The sequence below is a fragment of the Pezoporus wallicus genome, unplaced genomic scaffold (genome assembly GCF_028554395.1).
Source record: "Pezoporus wallicus isolate ANWC-B61680 ecotype Strahan unplaced genomic scaffold, APGP_CSIRO_Pwel_v1 contig_6274, whole genome shotgun sequence".
NCBI classification, from domain to species: domain Eukaryota; kingdom Metazoa; phylum Chordata; class Aves; order Psittaciformes; family Psittacidae; genus Pezoporus; species Pezoporus wallicus.
Genome location: NW_026635738.1, coordinates 267,289 through 287,144, shown reverse-complemented (window position 1 = coordinate 287,144; position 19,856 = coordinate 267,289). Strand labels below are relative to the sequence as shown.

General features: G+C 53.3%; 1 protein-coding gene across 1 annotated transcript in view; it reads left to right on the top strand.

Moving 5' to 3' along the window:
- Window positions 1-8,457: 8,457 nt before the first annotated feature.
- HS3ST4 (heparan sulfate-glucosamine 3-sulfotransferase 4) overlaps window positions 8,458-19,856 on the top strand; it is a 57,681-nt gene continuing 46,282 nt past the window's right edge. The window contains exon 1 of the mRNA XM_057398032.1: window positions 8,458-9,234. Coding sequence (XP_057254015.1) covers window positions 8,579-9,234 — 656 coding nt within the window. The 5' untranslated portion in view covers window positions 8,458-8,578. The remainder of the gene's footprint in view (window positions 9,235-19,856) is intronic.

Genomic DNA, 19,856 nt, shown 5'->3' with positions numbered 1-19,856 from the left:
ATTCAAACTCCTAAAAGAAGCAGTCTTGAAGCAGTCAAGAGAGCAGAGCCCCGCAGAGTAGGTGGCATGGGTGTTTCTGAAGAATAAATCTTAGTGGGAGCATGCTGGGTACCTCGTTACCAGGCAGAGAGTGATAAATCAGGCAGCTCACAGAAGAGCTACAGGAATGATGAGGGAGGTGGAGGATCCATCTAATGAGCAGGGATTAAATTACTGAAACTGGCAGGGCTCGGCTGAGTGACAGGGGAGGAGGAACCGCGCAGGGAAGGGAAAGGGTGAGTAAGATGGATGATTTAGAGACTCACACTGGGCATTGCTCCTGCCAGCGAAGGGCAGTTGATCAGGGGCAGCTCCTGGGAAGCCTCATTGTCCCTGTAAAAGCTGATGCTGATCCAGGGGCAGCTCCGTACGGTGGGGCAGGGTGGAAGCCTGAGCACTCGCTGACCAGGGCTGGGGTGTGTGTGTGGCAGCAGATGCTGTGAGGTCCCTGTGGCCGTCCCACACTGTGAGATCAAAGTCGTCAGAAGCTGAGTCGTGTCTGAGGCGACACTGGGGAATTGCGGGTTACGGCACAGGATCAGGCTCTGATGCCAGAACAGGTTTGTCAGCTCTAATTTAACAGTTTAAACCGGCAGCGTTGCTGGCTACCAGAAGGTCTTCGGCAGCAAAGGGACGAAGTGAGTGATGTGACGGTGTCCAAGCATCAGTGTGTGATGGAGAAGGAGAGGGTGAGCATCTCAGCTGATGGGGCTCTGGACTGAGGCTCAGGGAAGCTTCAGCCCCTTGGACACGTGGCTGCAGAGGCTCTCCAGGCAGCCCAGCCAACCACTGTGATAATACATGGGGACACCTTAGAGAACAGCACAGCTAGCTCCCCGAGGTGGGGCAGGGCGGCTGGCATGTCCATGCTGATTCAGTGGCGTCTTGCCATGGGCAATCACCCTACCCCGTGAGCAAGCGCAGGAGATGTCCTGTGTGAGAGGGGGTGATGCTCTGCAAAGCTGCAGCACAGTGGCCCAGCACCCTCCTTGGGCAACCAAGCCACCCAGACAGCGCATTCTGCTCCTGGAGTGGACCGTGCAGTTGGTGAAGGACAGCTTATACAGCACAGAGTATGTTGGTAGAACATTTCTAATCTGGCCTCCTGATGCAAAGCTGGCAGCAGGCTGTGCTGCAGGTGAGCTGTCTGTGAGGCCCTGGGCTCTGCCATGTCTGTGGCTACATCCTGCTCATTCCAAGTTTGGAGCTGTAGAGACTTCCAGCACCAGCAGCGTCAGCTGCAGGGCTCAGGTGGTGAGGTGCAGAGCGCAGCCGGTCTCCCGGCTCTCCTGCTAATCTCTCGCCCTTGCTGGCCGGCTGCGTGATGTCAGGATGGCTCGGAATGAGCTCGCTGCAGCCAGCAGGGCTGTGTCTGCACCAGCAGCAGGACACATCCGTGCTCTGTTCACAGCTGCCCCGGAGGCAGCTCTGTCTGCAGAGCCGCAGCAGCTGGGGCCAGGTCTCTGCGTGCTGCGTTGCCAGCCTCTGCCCTGGGCACCCAGACAGAGCTGTGCCTGCACTGGGACATGGACAGTGCCTTCCAAGAGCTAAGTCCCTTTGTGAGCATGGGTGGATCCCTTCCTCCCTCCCTGCCTCGGTTTCCCCTTCTGTAGCCAAGCAATAATGTACTCTGCTGCCTCGCAAACATAAGACAGCATCTCTGCAACTGCTGCCTTCCTCTTCCCTGCCATCGTCACTACTTGAGCACAGGATGGATGCAGCCAGCTGACACTGTGTTCAGCCGTGTCACCCTGTCATGCAATCAGCCAAGGGCTGCCTTTGCAAGCCCTGGTCCTCGTCCTGCAATAGCTGAGATTAGAAGAGGAGATTATCTCCTGATAATGTGCAGATAGAGCCACTCACTTGACAGTAAGACCGAGGGCAGCTGAGAGGAAGCTGGAGATTTCGGTCCTGAGTGATAACTGGGACCTGCAGAGTGGGAGCAGGTTGTGAGGAGCAGTGGGAAGTTGGAGCCTCTGGTTGTGGCAGAGCATCACCTCAGTGTGCAGCCCCCTCAGTGGGACACTGGTCAGACTGGACCTGCGCAGCCTTGTTGTGTGGGGCTGTGGCTCTGTGGATGCCAGCAGTGGGACCATGGGGGACCATCCAGTTTGTTCCTATGCCCGTGTCACCTGTGGCTGCCCCTTGTTTAAGCTCTCCTGTTGCCTCTGCCAGCAGGTACATCTCAGACAATGGCTTTCCCTTTCCTTTTCAGGACTATTCCTTGTATAAATCATGGACCACAACATATCTGTGGCACATGCACTTTTCCAAGTGTAAGAGCTGTTCCCTCTTTCATAGCAACTGTGAACAATGCATCAGTGCAACAGGGGACTGGTTTCTGAGCAGCTTGCCCAGAGATGCTCTTCTTCCTTCTTTTGTTAATTCTAGGCAAGAAAGATGGATGTAGGTTCCTAGGCTGTATAGTTTAGATCACAGGAGCCACTATTAAAAGCTATCAGAACAAACACTTACTCTAAACCCGAAGCTGTTTCCATGAATGAGAAAATGCTTTGACAGCGTGGAATGCCGCTGCAGAACATCTGGAGTGCCTTCTTGGGCTAGAGTTTAAATGTCATTGCACGCTCGCTGTTTATTTTCTGTCTGGTATACATTTACAAACTTCATTCATCCCCTGAAGGAGGCAGAGCACCGTGTGAATTAATCTACCTCTTTTCAAGGTGTTTCACTGCTTCTGATGACAAGTAAATAATGAGGAGGAATTATGGGGGATTAACCTCTGATGCTTCCCGGAAAATAGATTTGTAGTGTCTGTAAAAGTCAGGAAACAAAGGTGATAATCTCTGAAGAATATTTCTTAGCAGAAGCAAATAACTGGGGCAGCAGCATGCAGTGATACGCAGGCCAGAGCCTTCCCTTCAGGGATCCATCCCACTTCCAGCCTGGTCCGGCAGGACCATTTCTTTCAAGAGACTTCCAATCGCAGTGTAAAGCCTTCCAAGGGAGGAAACCTCCATATTCCTTCACAAATCACTGCAGAAGGAAATTGCTGTCCCTGATAAAGTATACACTTCCCATTTCACTCAAATGTGTCTAATTCCAGCTTCCCATCAACGGGTAGTGCTAAGCCTTTGATAGATTAGAGAGCCCTTTCCTGTCAGAGGTCTTCTTCTCAGACTGGTGCTTGTGAATCACAACAGGAGTGTAGAACTGGAAGGGACAGCATGGGCCATCAGATCCCATTTCCCTGCAATTGCTGGCAGCCATGTTAGAAAGTCCATTTCAAACTCAATTTTAAAGCTAATTGCATGCCTTGCCCCCAATACTCCTCTCAGGAATCTGTTCCAGAACAGCATTTCTCCCAGTCAGAAACCATCTGATTTCCAGCCAAAACGTATTTGTGCCAATTCATACCTCTTTGTTTTTGTGCCAGTGCTGCCTGTTCTCTGAGGCCACTTCCCTCCTTCCTTGGTGCTCACCTGCTTCTGCTTTTAGAGCAAGGGATGAGCTCCCTCCCCAGCCCTCCTCTCACTTGGCTGAACATGCCCAAGGCCCCTCAGATGAGCTCTTCAGTCTGGAGGTTGTCCTCGGGGTCTGGCTCTGCCCTGTTGCTCTCCCAGTTTATGTTCCCAGAGCAGAGCTGATGGGAATAGTGGGCATTCCCATGTCTAAACAGAGCCAACCTTCACCTGTCCCTGCCCTGGAGCAGAGTTCTGCTTCCCCTTCATGAGCCTTTGCATGGTCCCAGCCTGACCCTTCTGCTTCTCGGAGGTGCAGCAGCATCTCCAAAAGGGCTTTCCGGTCTGTTATGTGGGAAACCTGGTTCTGATTAGGGCCTTGCCTTTAGCATGTGCAGGTTCAGGCTCTACCAACTGGTGTAAGGAAGGGCTCCTCACTGCCTGCCATGGCTTTAGAGACGAGAGCAGAGCTCCTCCACCTTTCTCCAAAGCAGCTGATCTCGACCCCTCCCCAGACTCTGGGGCATGAACTGGATGATCCCCAGAGGGATCTGTCCTGGCAGTTCCCACATAGGGCCAGCAGCACTGGATGGCCTCTCTCGGCTGGACACTTCCTGAATGCTGGAAGTGCTGAATGCTGGGGATGCACTCCTATTGCTAATTAAGGTGAATAAAAGTGTGCAGATAGGCAGTGTAAATACATAAGCCTTTAAAAGCAGAACTGTCAAATAAAGTGTTACACTCCATCAGCTCCTATTGCCTGCACTGGCTGAACATCACCAGACGCTTGGATAACGCTCCGATCTGCTCATGGATGCGTTTGACATCCATGCAGGAGAAATACACATTCTATGATGAATAAAAAGAGTCAGAGCCCAGGCAGCAGGCATTTAAAGCTAAACCATTTGTTTTAGAGGGCTTTACATCCAGGCTGTAAAATTTCCTCTGGGCTGGAAGCTGGTGCCTGAGAAGAAATAGTCTCTCTGTTATGTATGATTTGCTGCAAATCCTATTAGTCTTCTGTACAGCATGTCACAGGAGAAGAGACACAGGGATGTCAGACCAGGGCGTTTTGCTAAGCACTGCAGTTCAGATGTGTGCTCAGTGTAAGAAAGACCAAAGCACTGTGACTCTTCATTAAATGGTGTCTGTTTTGAGGGTTATCTTATAGTTTTGGAACCGAAAATGATCTCTTGGGTTTTATTTTTATGTGATATTGGGAGAGTTTAGAGCAGGCTTGTTGATGCCAGCAGACTCTCTGTGGGTTCTACAATTTGGAATACATGTGTTTCCATGTCTGAGGAGGGCTCATCTCTCTCAAGGTAGACTTAGGCATAACAATAATACGTATTGTATATGTGAAAACTCATGCATATGTGAAAGGACAGATACCTGAGCTAAGCAGAGCAAACCCATTCTATGCAGGGCTTCCCGTGGATGCCAGTCTGTCCCCACCTGAGGATGTCACCCCCAGTCCTGCACATGTGCCCCCTCCCTGCTCCATGACCCAAACTTCAGCTACTCGGGGTTTTCATTGAAGGTTCAGTTCTGGTTGCTGAACCTGCAGCACCCGCTGTGCTCCCCTGCGCCCTGGTGGGCCCCACAGAGCCCCAAGGACACCTCAGGCAAACCCCTGCCACCAGCCCAGCTCTGCAGCCTCCTCTGGGCACCGAGCAGGGCAGGAAGCTTGGGAGGGGATGTGAGGATTCACTCCTGTCAGCTCCAGTTAGTCCCCAAACGTTCACATTACCGTAATGCAGTTGAAAAGGAGTTACAGGAAATGATTTAGAGGACACAAGACACTGCATTTCAGAGGTCTCATGTGTGCCATAAAAAATATATTATGAAGGAATAATCTCTCTTGGAACTGGCGCTGCACAGAGAGAACACATGTCCAGCTGAGAGCAGCATTGAGCTTTTGTTCATTATGGGAAAGCCTGTGCTTTCTCTTCTTCAATGAATGTTTTTCCCAGCTCTGGGAATGGAGTTCATATTGGAACTTAATTTTTTTCTTCAGACGATGCTTTTGGCGTAATCGCAGCACAGCTGAGACTCCAGTGGCACGGTGCCTGGGGCAGTTCACAGTCTCGAGGGATATGGGTCAGATGAAGAGTAAAGTCAGGGCCCTGCATTTTTGGAATGTGAACTGCCAGGAGCCAGGCAATGGAACCCCCTCAGGGACAGGGGAGCAGAGCAGAGCAGGCAGAGCATTAAGGACACTTTCTGTGGAACATAAGAGCTCTTGATGCCCAGGTGTAAGAAATCAGGAAGGGAAGGCAAGAGACGGACCTGGAGTCAAAACTAAACGGCAGGAATGAAATGTACAGGCCGTGGTAGCAGGAACAGGTATCCTGGGAAGAGCATAGGGACACTGGCTGGCTGTTCAGGGATGTGGTCAGGGATGCCAAGGCAGTGCTGGAGCTGAACTTGGAATGGATGCAGATAATAATGAGAAGGGCTTCTATAGGTGTGTCAGTTAGAGAAGGAAGGTCAGAGAAAACGCATCCCCTCAATGAGCCAGCCTGACAAACTGGTGACAATGGATGGGGAGAAGGCTGAGGTACTCAGCAACATCTTCCTGTCAGGCCTCTCATTCCACAGCTCTCAAGTGGATGGACTGCAAGACAGGCACTGGGGGAGCAAAGTCCCTCCTGCTGTAAGAGATCAGGTTTGAGATCCGTGATCTTCCCAGAGCCAAGGGGAACTGGCTGATGTATCTGCCAAGCCTCTCTCCATCATATCTGGTAAGTCCTGGCAGTCAGGTGAACTCCCCTGGGACTGGAAAGGGGGGAACACTGCACCCCTTTTTATAAAAGCTAGAAAGGAAGACCCTGGGAACATGTCATCCTCAGTGCTGTGCCTGGGAAGATCATGGAGCAGGTCCTCCTAGAGAATACCCTCATCAGTGACACAAACAGCGGGATCAAGTGCACCCTATTCTCTCTCCCCCTCTGCTGTACTCCAAGGAGAACCCCCTGCAGTCCTGATCCAGCTCTGGGCACCAACACAAAAGGGATGTGGAGCTGTTGGAGCGAGTCCAGAGGAGGCCACAGAGATGCTGCGAGGGCTGGAGCAGCTCTGCTCTGGAGCCAGGCTGAGAGAGCTGGGCTGGGTCAGCCTGGAGGAGAGAAGGCTCCTGAAGGAGAGACCTTACAGTGCCCTTTCAGTATTTCCAACCCAAGCCATTGTATGAGTCTATGTTCCCCCTGAGGTTCATACAGCAACAGGGACATTTGGAGCAATCTCTGGACTTCCCCCATGAAATCTAGGCCATGGCTCATCAGCGGGGGGCGTATGATGGAGCTCTGCCAGCTTCCTCCCACCCAGCCCTTGCCCAGAGCACCTCTGCATGACGGGATGCACAGCTCTGCAGTTTCCCAAAGCAGAGAAGGGTCACAGCCTCCAAATACTCCAGCTCACCAGCGCTCACAGCCACACAAAGCTGTAAACGTACGCTGCACTTTTCCAGTGCCTGCTCAGAAGCCCAGCAGTGGCCCTCACACACATTAACAGGCAGCTCTGCAGCTTCTGCCATGAGGATCAGGTGCTGGCTTTTTGGGTGATCTGCAGCATTCAAATGCTGGTGGTTTGGGGGCAGGAGTTCAGGTGCAGAAGATGTGGTTGCTGCTGGTTTAATTGAGGGGGCATTAGCAATGGCTGTGCTCCTCAATTCCTCTCTGTACTACAGCAACGCCAGCACTGGTCTGCTGCAGGGAGGACCGCGATGGCCAGGATGCCAGGAGCTGTGATGTGCCCCAGTGCCACAGGGCAAAACCTACGAGGAAGAGACTCCTGGGAGATCCCAGAATGAGGGAGAGGAGGAAGCTGAGAGACACTAAAGCATTTCTTCCCTTCATAAAAATCCTTCCAAAAGCCAAAGCTGAGAACTGGAGGTGGGAAGTGCCAGAAATGTGGAGCTGAGAAGAGGTAGTGGCTGCTCCAGAAAAACTGTGAGGAGGGAGACTCTCAGCCCCAGCCTGCACCAGTAAGGCTGGGCATGAAGCTCCTGGAAGAGCAGCTTGTGAAGGCGTAATCGGTCTCACCTACTAGTGCAGCTCCTGGCACCTAAACTATGAACCCCCCTTGCTGCAAATGGCCCTTAGCTCCACCGTACCAGCAAAGAAGCTGCTTCCTGCCCCTGCCCACGGTCTGCCACCTCTCCCCAGGCTCCCAGGAGACAGCAGGCTGCCCTGCGGAACCTCTCCACTCTGCTCCTGGGTCTCAGAGGGCTACAGACAGGAGACCTTGCTGGAAGGGGCTGTCCCAGGGGACCTGTCCGGACGTTCCCCTGGGGGAGCTGGAGGATTTCCGCAGGAGCCACGGGCGGGGGGCAGTGGGCTGGGACGGTGGTGATACAGAATGCACTGGGGGGAAGCAGAGGGGAGCAGGGCAGGACAAGGGGCCAAGGAGCTAGCTGTAGCGCGGTGGTTTCTGCTGAGGGAAGGGAGCGGAGTTGGTAGAGGCCATGGGCGCTGCCTCCCGCCCTGGCCCGCACCCTCCCTGCTGCCGGGAGCGCTGGCAGGGGAGGACGTGGCACCGCTGCTGGGTCTGCGGGGCGCGGGCTCTGCCCCGGAGAACGGGGGAGCAGCGGGGCTGCAGCGCGCAGGGGGTTGCCCTGCCCAGCCTGGCGCTGCCGTGCCCGGTGCCGCCCGCGGCGCCCCGCGCTCCCGGGCCCCGCCGCTGCTGTCAGCGGTGCTGAACGGGCGCTGTCCGCGGTGTCGAACGGCAGCGGCGCTCGGCGGCCCCAGCGCGCTCCCCGCGCTCTCGGCGGCGGCGGGGGCGGGTCCTGCCCTCCCCTCCCCTTCCTCCCTCCCTCCTCTTCCTCCTCTCCCCGCGCCGGGAGCTCGCTCCCGCCTCCCACCCGGCACAAAGTTTAGCAGCAGGAACTCGGGCGGGAGCAGCGCGGAGCCGGCGGCACCGGAGCGCAGCCGCTCTGAGCCCAGGCCGCCCCGGTGCCCGGCGGGGGGCCGGCGGCGACCGTGCCATGCGGGGCTCCCCCTCCCCACCGGCGGCGGCGGCGGCGGGGCGGGAGGGCAGCGGCGCCCCATGCGGCGGGGGCGGCCGGGCGGCGGCTGACACCATGTGCGCCCGGTGCCCGGGGCGAGGAGCGGGGAGCAGCCATGGCCCCCCCCGCCGCCCAGCCGGGGGTGCCGGGCGGGCGCGGCTCTAAGGTGCCCCCGGCGCGGAAGCTCCTCTGCATGTGCAGCCTCTCCCTCTGCCTCACCTACCTGTGCTACAGCCTCATGGGGGGCACCGGACCGGGCGCTCTGCGCTCTCCGGCCGCGCTCCCTGGCACGGCGACCCCGCGGTCCCCGGCCGCGCTCCCTGGCACGGCTCTCCCCGGGCCCCCGCGCTCCCCGGCCGGCTTCCTGGGAGGCTCCTTCGCTCCGGACCCCTCGGCGGCCCCGGCGCGGGCCGGCAACAGCAGCCAGGAACGGGCGGCGGGGCCCTGGCCGCGGACGTCGCTGGCCCCCGGGGAGGTGATCACGGCGCAGAGCGGAGCCTTCGAGAGGGACCCGCAGGAGTCGAGCACCACGGACGAGGAGCTGAGCCGGGCTGGCAGCCCGGGGAGCCGCGGCGGCAGCAGCGGCAGCAGCAGCAGCACCACGCCGGACTACGGGGAGAAGAGGCTGCCGCAAGCTCTCATCATCGGAGTGAAGAAGGGGGGGACGCGGGCGCTGCTGGAGGCCATCCGGGCGCACCCCGACGTGCGCGCTGTGGGCACCGAGCCCCACTTCTTCGACAGGAACTACGAGAAGGGGCTGGAGTGGTACAGGTGAGGGCGCGGGAGCTGCGGGGCCGCGCGGGGTATCCGTGCGCAGGCGGTCCTGGGGGTGCAGTGCTCGGGGGATGCCCGGTTCTCCCCCAGGCTGGCCCCGGTGGGTGGCTGGCGATGGGGCCCGGGACTGGTGCGTGGGTCCGCGGGGACGCGGCGGGAGCGGAGCCGGGGCAGGCCGGGCTCTCGCGCGGACCCCTCGGCTGGTCGCGGTGTTGATTTGGAATGCGGCGTTCTCATGGGAGGGCAGAAAATGTGCGGAACACCCTCCTCTAAGTGCCGTGCCCGGAGAGCTCGGGCAGACCCTGGCAGTGCCGCTGCACTTGGTCTAAATGGGTCAGTGATTAATAATTACTGAAATAAACAAGATCGCGAGTGGCTCGGTGATGGATGGTCGGGGCTCCGAGTGCAGGAGGACGCCTGCCTTCATAGAAGCTGCAGGGCTCGCTTCACAAATAAGATTTACTCTTTTATTCAACAAGTTCCGCGTCAGAAAGTTTTTTTTTTCCATTGACAAGATCTGATATTACCCGTGAAGAAGCCTCTACATGTTCTTGTCTGACACAGGGCAATGTTTTAAGGGAATCTTCTGCTAAAAGCCCTGATTGTTAGAAAACAGCGGGCTGCAGTAATGAAGTGTTAAGTGCCTTGGCAGGTTTAGCAAATCAATGAACTCAGGGCTCGGGCTTCCTCTCTGGCTTTTAAAAACGCAGGGCATCCGTGGAACCTGCAACTTACCAGCAGTTTACGGTTAAAAGCAATCCATACTAGCTTCTTTGTAAGAAACAGTATATGGCTCGGCTGGTGAAGTTCTTTTTGCTGCACTTAGTGTGGTATTTGCTCTGAAATGAAGGGAAAATAAATAGAGGCAGCAAGTTAGTTACTGCTTGAATTATCTGGTCACTCTTTATCAAATAGACTACGCAGTCTTCATGTCAATGGCATTTAAATGTGAGGAACTCCAGGCAATTTTCTGTGGCAGTTGTGGAAGCAAAGTCTTCATAACACTTATTTGCTCTAGCATCTGCTAGACTGTGTTGAAATGCTGAGGGATTTTTTGGGGGGGATTTCATCAGCAGACATCAGCCCTGAGAGTGTGTTTGTCTCCAGGAGTGTGCTCAGTGTGCTGTACCAGCATGGGGAAGGAATAAAGGACTGACTGTGCTGCTTGTTTTTATATATATCATTTCAGACACAGTATCTTATTTCACTGAATTTTCTTGCAGGAAAGGTTTGCCTTGAAAAATAAGTCTTAGAAACTTGCTGGAACAGGCTAGAAAGTGGCATATAAAAGGTTTGGGTTTATTCAAAATAGGCAGAAGATCAAGCACTGAGTATGGCAAGTAGCTGCCTTTTCATCTTCTAAGTCATGCTACAAGGAAAGGGCTGGAGAGTGGGTGTAACTCCTCTCGTGGAGTGAAAGGCACACAGAGGTTTTCCTTCGCAGATGCATTGTGAAATCTTTCCTCCCTGCAGCAGCAGCTCTGGGGTTTGTTCAGCTCCTTTCCAGCATGGGCGCTGTGCTGTGCTGCTGGAGGGGCTGGGTCAGGGCTGGTCTGTGAGGATCCAGGGCACAAGAGGCTGGGGTGGATTCTCTGGCTGTGTATATTGACTGTATAGGCTGTATGATAGATTACGCTGCTGTGTATCTGCTGTTGTGCCTTGAGGATGTTCCCCGGTTGTTTCACCTGAAGCCATCTCCACACCGGCCCAACCCCAGCAGTGTTTTCCTCTCTCCTTGCACATGTCTGTCAGCCTCCCTGGGAAGGAACCAGGTCACCCCGCGCTGGTGGCTGCACCTCGGTGAGCGACAGGTTTCCCCCAGAGCCACACCGGGACCGGGCTGTTGCCCTGGCGCAGGAGGCGAGTGCGCTTGGTGCTGTACGTATACGATGGAGGGGGAAGGTGGCCATCCCCACTGGCTGCTCTTCCTTCCTGCCCTTCTGGAGCTCACCTGATTGAGCTCACCCAAGGCGGCTGCTTCCAGCTGCAGCCCAGGATTGGTAATTGGAGATCTTTCCTATCCACAAAAATACCGATTTTCTTTAAGCAAAGAAGCAACTCTTGACGTGTTTATACCAGCATCTCCTTATAGCCACCTCTACTGCTTGTTTATGTTTTGCATATAACACTTCTCTGTACGCCTTATAAACTGTTAGCTTTTAATGCTGTCAGGTTTTCCCTTATGTAGCAAAATAAGGGAAGAGCAGGCCCTTGGAGTTCCTCGTTTTGTCATTCAGTCCTGAGGATGTCTTCTGCTCCGGAAGAGAAGCAGCTTTCCCAGCTTGGTTTCTCTGACTGTAAAATGAAGACAGCACTCAAACACTACCATGTCCTCTCATGTGTCCCATGCTGTGTGCTGTGGGTTTGCTGTCTTGGGACAGTCAGCTATGAGCCCAGTGCTTGGGTCTGTGTGGGGACAGTAGTCAGAGGCTGAAGTTGTGGTGCAAGCAGAGCCCCAGTGCCAGCTCCCCACAGCCTGTGCTGCTTTCCCAGTATCCTTTAGGGAAAGCTGTGCTCTGGCTCTGCAGTCAGGGTTTGTGTGGGAATTAGCTACCTGAGGTCTTCCTGCACATGTATTTATGCGCAGTGGGTCGAAGGCTTGTTTCAGTCGGTTGGTGTTGTGCTGCCAGAATCATTTGTGTAATTGTAATTTGTGATTCTGCACATCCTGGTGTTGGGATGTCTGAAGGACAAGTGCAATGATGCCGCTTGCCTTAAACTGCACTTAATACACCCGTGTACATTAACTCTTGTTGATAAATTTCCTAGCGTGTCTATTTAATGCAGAATGTAAGCTGACTGCTGTTAAGCAGTGTGCTAAAGGCTGAGTGGGAAGTGACTTTTAACCTTTCCTTCTGTTAGCAGACTGGCGATGCTTCTCTCTGGTGTGTTACTGGCATAGCTTCATCGCTCTCTCAAGTTGGGGACATGGCTACGTAGCAGTAAATGTTATCTTTGATCATGAACTTTGCTGACTTCATCCCTTTCACTGTGCCAGGATGTGGTCCCACTGTGGATGAAGGTTGTGGCCAGGGGCCGGTACTGCCTTTCCTTTGGAAGTTGCTGGCTGCTCTTTCACCTGCTGGTTCCTTCTAAACCATGGGACACACGGTCCTTCCCTGCAGGAACTGTTGCTGATTTCCAGGCAGTGCCTGAGCACCCTCCTTCTCCCTCTTGTGCCCAGGGCAGCTCTTGGTGCCCACCTACCCCAGGCATGGGGTGACCCTCACATGCAGCAGGGCTGGACCAGAGCCTTTTGCACAGGGATATGCTCTCTCCAGTGTGATGCTCGTGCCTCAGTGGGCCTGTCCCACGCTGTGAACTCTGCCCTGAGCTGTTCTGCAGTTGGAAATGAATTGAGAGCCTTTCTGAGCAGAATGATGGGGGGACTTTGAGGCCTCTGAGCACGGAAGGAGTTAAGTTTGTATCTGTGAATATGAAAAGTGGTCGGTGCTTCAGACCTCAGGCTTTGGCATCTTGGAGCTCTCTGAGCTGAACAGAATAGCTCAATGCTCCAAGTCCACTGCTCCCACCACAGGCTCAGCACCGTGTGGTGGTTCAGTGCTGCCCACACTTTCAAGGTTTTTTTGCCATCCTGTGGTTAGCAGAAAACTGGAGATTTGTAACAGTATTTTGAAAACAAATTTGCAGTTTTAACAAAAACATAATCCCCACAATGAAAAGAGAGCAACTGCTAGTGGTGGACTGAAATTGTGGAGCTCTAAAGCTCACTGATTTGAGGATTATTCCAAATAATCAGGAGTTCAATTCTACATGTACCTGCACACTGCTTTACTCCTTGTTTCCCTGTCGGTGGAGCCTTCACAGAGAAGCTGCAGCAATGTCTGTAATGAGACCACGTTCCTCTTGCTCTGCCCTAGGTCTCCGTGTGTTAAGCACTTACACAGGGGCATAGCTTTCTGCGTGGCGCAGCCCCATCGCAGGCGCTGCAGGAGCAGTCACCATGACAGGCAATGAAGTGGCTTGCATGTCTAACGCTGTTTTTGCCGCCTGTCTGGGTTTTTTGGAGCGCTCTCGCCAACCGTCAGGCCTGCGCGTTGTGCTGCGAGCTGCTGCCCTCATACAAATCATGGATAACACCACGACAGGGAGCTCTTCTCCTGGTGGCAAACACGTGCTCTCGAGCCAGAGGTTCCAAGGAGCAGCTGTGGCTGCGGAGCCAGTGCTCACACTTGTATCCCTGTGGGCACTATCGCCTGTGTTGGGAAGCGTCTGTCACACACTGCTGCGATGGGCTCAGCTCCTGCACCGCCCTGCGGGCTGCGTGGTGGGACTGTCCCTGTGCACCGAGGCTGATCCTCCTCCTGGCTATTGCTGTGTCTGAGGAGTGTGATGAGACCCCCCTGCAGCATCCCTTAACAGCTGTTGGACAGCAATAGCTTGGGGCCGGTTCAGCTGCGGTCCCACACGGTGTGACCCTCGCTGTGAGCAGTAATTGTGTGGCTGGGTAGTGCCTGTGCCTCTGATCTGCTCGGGGTATTCAGAAAATCAAACCCCTTCCATCATGCTGTGAGGCTGTGCTGATGGGCACTACAGAACACCTGCAGCGGATGGATAGATCAGTGCTTGCTGCTAATGAGTGGCACCACTGCCGAAGGCTGGAAACTGCTGTATTTCTCTGCAAAAGTCCTTCCCAGCGTACAGTGCCCTCTGCACTCTGGTAACTTAGGGAAAGTGTATTGATATTTTTTTTCCTGGGACCTGCTGTGAGTTGGCTTTTGCTGAAATGTAGTGACTCAGCTGCCCTCTCTCCTCTGGATCTAATGCATCAGGATTAATCCGGGTTGAAGACTGTACAAGGCTGTACAGCTCTTTCAATACCTTGTCCCCTTGTGCCTGTCCTAAACCTTTAAGTCTGGGTTAGATCCCACGTGTGTGCTGGTTTTCCTAGCCCAAGTCTTCCATGACTTGGAAGCGCACACGCACACACCTACAGCACTGGCCTCCCGCTGGTGCTGAGGTCTGGCTCCCAGTGAGGCTGCTGCAGGGTTGGGGCTGACCTGGGTCCTGGGCTGGAGGCTGTGGCAGGGGCCAAGGTCTTGCCCGGGCACTCTCTGTGTCCTACCCATCTGGGGGCTGAAGAGAGGTCAGTCCAGCATCAGGCATGGATTTTCTTCCACATCCAGAGCTAAAGGAGTGAATTCACCGAGTGCCAGAGCTAGGGGCCTCCTGGCCCTGTGTGCTGAGCTGCTGAAGCCCACCCTGCTCCCTGATGGGCAGCAGACTTCTCCCAGCCTTTCTGCTCGGTTTCAGCTCGGGGGATGGATGGGCTGCAGGAGTGATTCAGGCCTGTTTGCGGTGTTTTTTCACCTGATGATGGTTACCCGCAGGCTACTTGACTGTAGCCATGGGAATGGCAGCTCCTCGCAGCACCCGCAGCCCCTCCATGCTGTGCCTGCTCCTCTTGCAAAGAGAGTGAGAAGCGCAAGGGGCCGGAGCGCCTGCAGGGCTGCTCACTGCTTCCACTGCTGTGTAAACCACTTGCAGCTGAGTGTGTAGTGTGTGGGGAGGCAGCGCGGGTGGGGGACTCCGTGGCCATGTCCCACCACTGCAGCCCCTGGGTCCTGCCCTGCTGTGATCAACAGGGTTATGAACGCAGGGCTCAGAAACCAGCCATGGGATGTAGAGATGCTCTCAGAGCATCCTTGGAGCATGTAGGGAGCTGCCATAAGGCTTGAAATGCTCCAACTGTTGCACTGTGTTTTCAAGAATGTTTTCTGTGAGATTTTGCTCAATAATCCCCTAAACAGACACTGCAGTGCTTTGCTATTAATGGCTTAAGTGTTACTTGTAGTGTTACAGTTTGTGAGCTTCGCTCCGTGTGTGAGTGCAGCATCCCTCAAGCATGTAGATGCTACAGAAATCCCGAAATAGGCCTGAGGAAAAACAGCCCCCTTGGAAAAGAGGAAGGCAAAGAGTCGGTTGGTTGTGTTCATGGGTATAACTGGCGAGCCTGACCCTGCTTGCTTCCTAATTTAGTGCGGCTCGTTCTGCTCTGCTCAAAGCCCAGACTAGCAAAGGAGGTGCAACAGGTTCTCAAAGGAAGTTATGGACAAAGGCTTTTGATTTTCAAAGTGAAAATTCCAGTACAAATTGGTGACACTGTGTATCGAGAGAGGTCAGAGCCTTTTGCTTTTCATGGCTTTCTCTTGACTCTTGTTGTCATGGGGACTTCTTTTCCCCGACTCTTTCTATCATGCACTTCAGCAGAAATTTTATTGCTTTGGGGGCTGGAGAGGCTCATGTGGGACATTTCTCACTGCTCACGGTGCAATACACACAGGTAATTTCTTTCAAATGATTTTTGCTTGAAGTGGTTTCAATGAATTGCGAAGGGTGCGAGTATGAATGGATGGCTGCCTGTTTGTACTGGGCTCCGGTGAGGAACATGAACTGTCAAACTTTCCAGAGCATGAAGTGTGGATATTATCATCTCACTGTGGTATGTATGTAGGCAGCAGTCCATTTTATCCTGTTTATTCACTTTTTAAACTAACACTTAGGGTTTGAGGTAGTTTACATTGGTGTTCCTCCCTTTTAAAAAGTTAAAAAGAAAATCCTAAGTTATAGGAGTCTTTTCGAAGCAGTGATTTCTTGCTGTGATTGAGAAAAGGCACAGGCATCTCTGTGGGAGCAGCTTCTCACACCTCTGCTGCACAGGTAACAGGGCTTTGAGTTGCTTCAGGGGATACCAGTGCATGGTCAGAGTCCTGTCCCCTCCAACCAGAGGTGAGCATCCCCCAGAGCCCCATGTGTTCAAGGCCAGGTTGGACACAGGGGCTTGGAGCAAGCTGCTCCAGTGGAAGGTGTCCCTGCCCGTGGCAGGGGTTGGAGCTGGAGGAGCTTTGAGGTCCCTTCCAACCCAAGACACTCTGTGGTTCTGTGCCAGGGGCCTCCTTCCCACACAATCCCTGCCTGGCCCTCTGTTTGCTCGTTCAGGCAGCTGCTGTTTCCAAGCCGAAGGAGGGTGTTTAAAAGCCAGTGGTTTGAAAGATGTGGAAAGGATTCATATTTATGGGGGGGAAAAAAAGGAAGAAAAAATAAACCAAAACAACCTCAAAAGCCCTCCGTGTTTTTTCAGATCTCCCATTTGCATCCCCAGAGTCAACACACCAATTTAGTAAATGTTGCAAGGCACACAATTTTCCCCCTTGTCATATTATACATCCAAGCATCAAGGATGGATCATAAACTTGCTCTTTATGGCTTTAACATTTCAATTGCTAGTCACATTTTATGTAAATGAAGGTATTTACCTTGACAAGCTCTCCTGTGAAGTACAGTACTTCTTTAAAGAATTTATTTGGCAACATAAACAGGCCAAATACTGAGGGTGGATGCAAAATTCACAATTGATTTTTGCAGCTGAATAATGCAGGGTCCTCCCAAAATGTGCCCGGGTTTGTCTGCTCCAATCTTGTCAGTGCCTTGGAGAAACTGAGGCAGCAGGACCGGGGGAATGGAAATAGAGCAGCAAAGGAACGTCAGTTATAGGTACAGACCTACTAAATGGAACTGGCTTTGGGTAAAAATAACTCCAGCTGCCAGACTTTATTTTGTATTACTGAGATTGCTGTAACACATTTCAAGCCAAAATCTGATTTCCATTCCCTCCAGAGCCAGGCTGGAGAGGATGTGGCCCCCTCCTTTAGTAGCAGGTAATCATTTTGGATCTGAACAGAGCAACCTTGCTCTGGGAGCCTGAATTTGCAGCTCTCCTTTGTTTTAGAGCATATTTCCTTTCATCTTGCATTGAGATGGGCACAGTAATATAATACACTTTCTATTAGTCTTCATATGCATCTGCAAATAACTTTATTTCAGCCTCAGCTCTGCCCTTTCTGTATTTGTTCTTGATGGACATTGATATCATTAAGCTGAGCAGTGAGTGTGCTCATGGAAAGCCAGCATCAGGGCTGTGCTCAGTTCACATTTGGATTCTGCTGCCAACACAAGCTGCTATGGCCCAGCCAGGGCACAGACAAAGCCGGCCAACTGCGAGGGGCACCAGCCACAGAGGCTTTGGGGCTCCCCCAGCTGTCCCCCCCCTGCCAATCCCCATGGCTCCCAAAGGGTTTCCTTGCTCATCTGTGGGTGTGAGGAGCTGCACCCCTTGGGCAGGTCATTAACTGGGTATTACTGGGCTCCAGGCCTGTTTATTGCATCCAGAGCACTGACTTGTGAAATCCTGGTGGCAGCCCATGGATGCTGGAGTCCTTGCTGCTGGAGGGCTCTAATTGGCCTTCAGTCCATCCCTCCCTGTCTGTCCCCTGGGGAGCATCAGCACTGATCCCACTGCTGCTCACCTGCACTGTCAGCACTCTCACCTCTGATCTCATTTCTGGGCTGTTTATTTGAACTGTGTTAATCCAAAACCACCAACCACCACCCCTGCTGCTCCATGGGGCCAGGGACAGCACCAGGGGGTACGGGAGGTATCCCAGGAACAGCCTCTGCCTCTTTTACCTGAGCTGCTGAAATCATCCAGGAAGGCAAATAGCTGCAGCCCAGAGCTCAAGAGGTTCCAGAGGAGCAGGATGGGGTGATGGGGAGGTGTGATATCTGGTGTGGAGGGAGGTGTAAGTGTGGTGGTTGGGGCTGGATGTGACTTGTGCCATGGGCAGGAGGGGATTAAACTTGCCTAGCAGTGGGCAGGAGCTCTTGGCAGGCATTCTTGCTTGCCACTCTTCACTAACAGCTACCCAAGACAGATTAACCGTCTGGCCAAAAGAGAGCGATCCAAGCTAGCCAGGCATCTGCTGCGAGTGCTGGTATGACCATGCGCATGTGTCCCTGGGGAGCTGTCGGGGTCCGATTAGGAGAAAACCCCAGTGTCGGACCGTGTTCCAGTTTGTGATCCAAGAGTGAAATTTAGACACAAATGAGGTCAAGTACCAGAATCGACTGGTAAGTTTATAACAAATTACAGAAAGACAGTTATTATAAAAAAGGGAAATTATTGTCATAAAGGGGGCAGTGATAGGACAGGTTGGAAAAAAAAAAAGGTAGAAAATGAAGCAAGGATTCTCCCAGGGAACTGACACTGGAGTTTTAACTCGACTCCTCCCATCCATCTCAGTCAAAAGACAGGTGGAATTCCATCTCAGCTTCTCAGACCAGTCTTTGAGACGATGGACACTGGAGTCTGATTTCAGATCAGTCTCGCACAGGAGCTGGGCCTGATGGGACAGACAGTGGAGGCTGAGGGGAGCCCTGGCACCGTGAGCAGGGTCCCCAGACCTCCCTCGTGAGGGGCAGAGAGCCTGGTCCCCACTGAGAGGGGGCTCTGGTCTTTTCTCGCATCTGCTGCTTGGGAAGCTCTTCTGCTTGTGCCTCGGCATAGGAGGGAGGCTGCCGAGGCTGCTGCACATGCCTGGATCAGAACAATAACGGTTCCTTACTCGGCTCAAAATCCTCCAGAAACCCCCCAAAAGAAATCAAAGCACTCTGGAAGAATGCCCGAGGCAATAACTTCATTGGTAAACTAAAGCACTGAGAATGTCTTAGACCCAGCAAATCATAACGCAATTTCCTATGCAAAAAGGGTTTATCTCTATCTAAATATTATTCTGCATCGTTACTCATTGTAGGGAAGCTATTGCTCTCCTAGGTTAACTGATTGAACTTTGGAAATAAAGCTGCAAGCTTATCATACAGACGAGAGCTTGACTTTTATTGCTCCTAAATTGTAGTGATATTGTTAGATGTGAGTAAATGTATACTCCATTAGAAAATATTAAAGTTTGATACTACTTTAGAATTAAGAAGATTAAAAGAAACATTTCTGCAGTCTAGCCCACCATGAAATTGGAAATCTATTTGGTATGTAAAACGTGTAATACAAATAGCCTAACAATTAATGGCAAAAGAAGAGCTGGTATGGATTTAAAGCTCAAACTACCCTGGAGTTCTTGAGGCTGGAGTGGCAGCAGGGGAAATGTGTTATCAGATCATAACAGGCTTTTTCAGCTAGAGCCATTACTGGTGAAGTTACACCAAAGCGTGTTACTTTTACCCTGCTCCCACATAACACTCTGAAGCGCTCTCTTCTTGGAATGGGGCTGTCTCTGTGGAAGCCCATCCGCGTCTCCGCCATGGACTGGTTCATCTGGAGAACCCGAACAGAAATTCCTCAGCCATTTTTTGCTGTAGGCAATGGTGCGAAAGTGCCTTCCCTTTGCCGGCGTGTGCAAGGAGCTTGTTTATTAATGCTCGAGTTCAAAGCTGCTGACTGCAGTCGGGGTAATGCATTCAGGAGCCGGGTCCCCGCCGTGGATGCGGAGCCTTCAGCCTCTCGGCCGCATCCCTCCCAGGCAGCCGCTTCCCGGCGCCGCTCCCCCCGTGCTCCCTATTAACTTCTGCTAATGCTGGAGCGCAGTGAGGCGGAGGAGAGCCTCAAGCCCCTTGCTGTGCCCAGAGGGTGAGGATGTGGGATGCTGGTGCTGGGGCTCTGCAGAGAGCTGGATTTCATCTTGCATCCTCCTGTGAGCCCAGGGGTTGCTGAGCCACAAGTTGCCCTAATGTGGGGCGTGCAGTGCTCCACGGCAGCACGGGTGGGGGGGACCTGAGACCAGAGTTGGGTTTTTCTATGGGAAAGA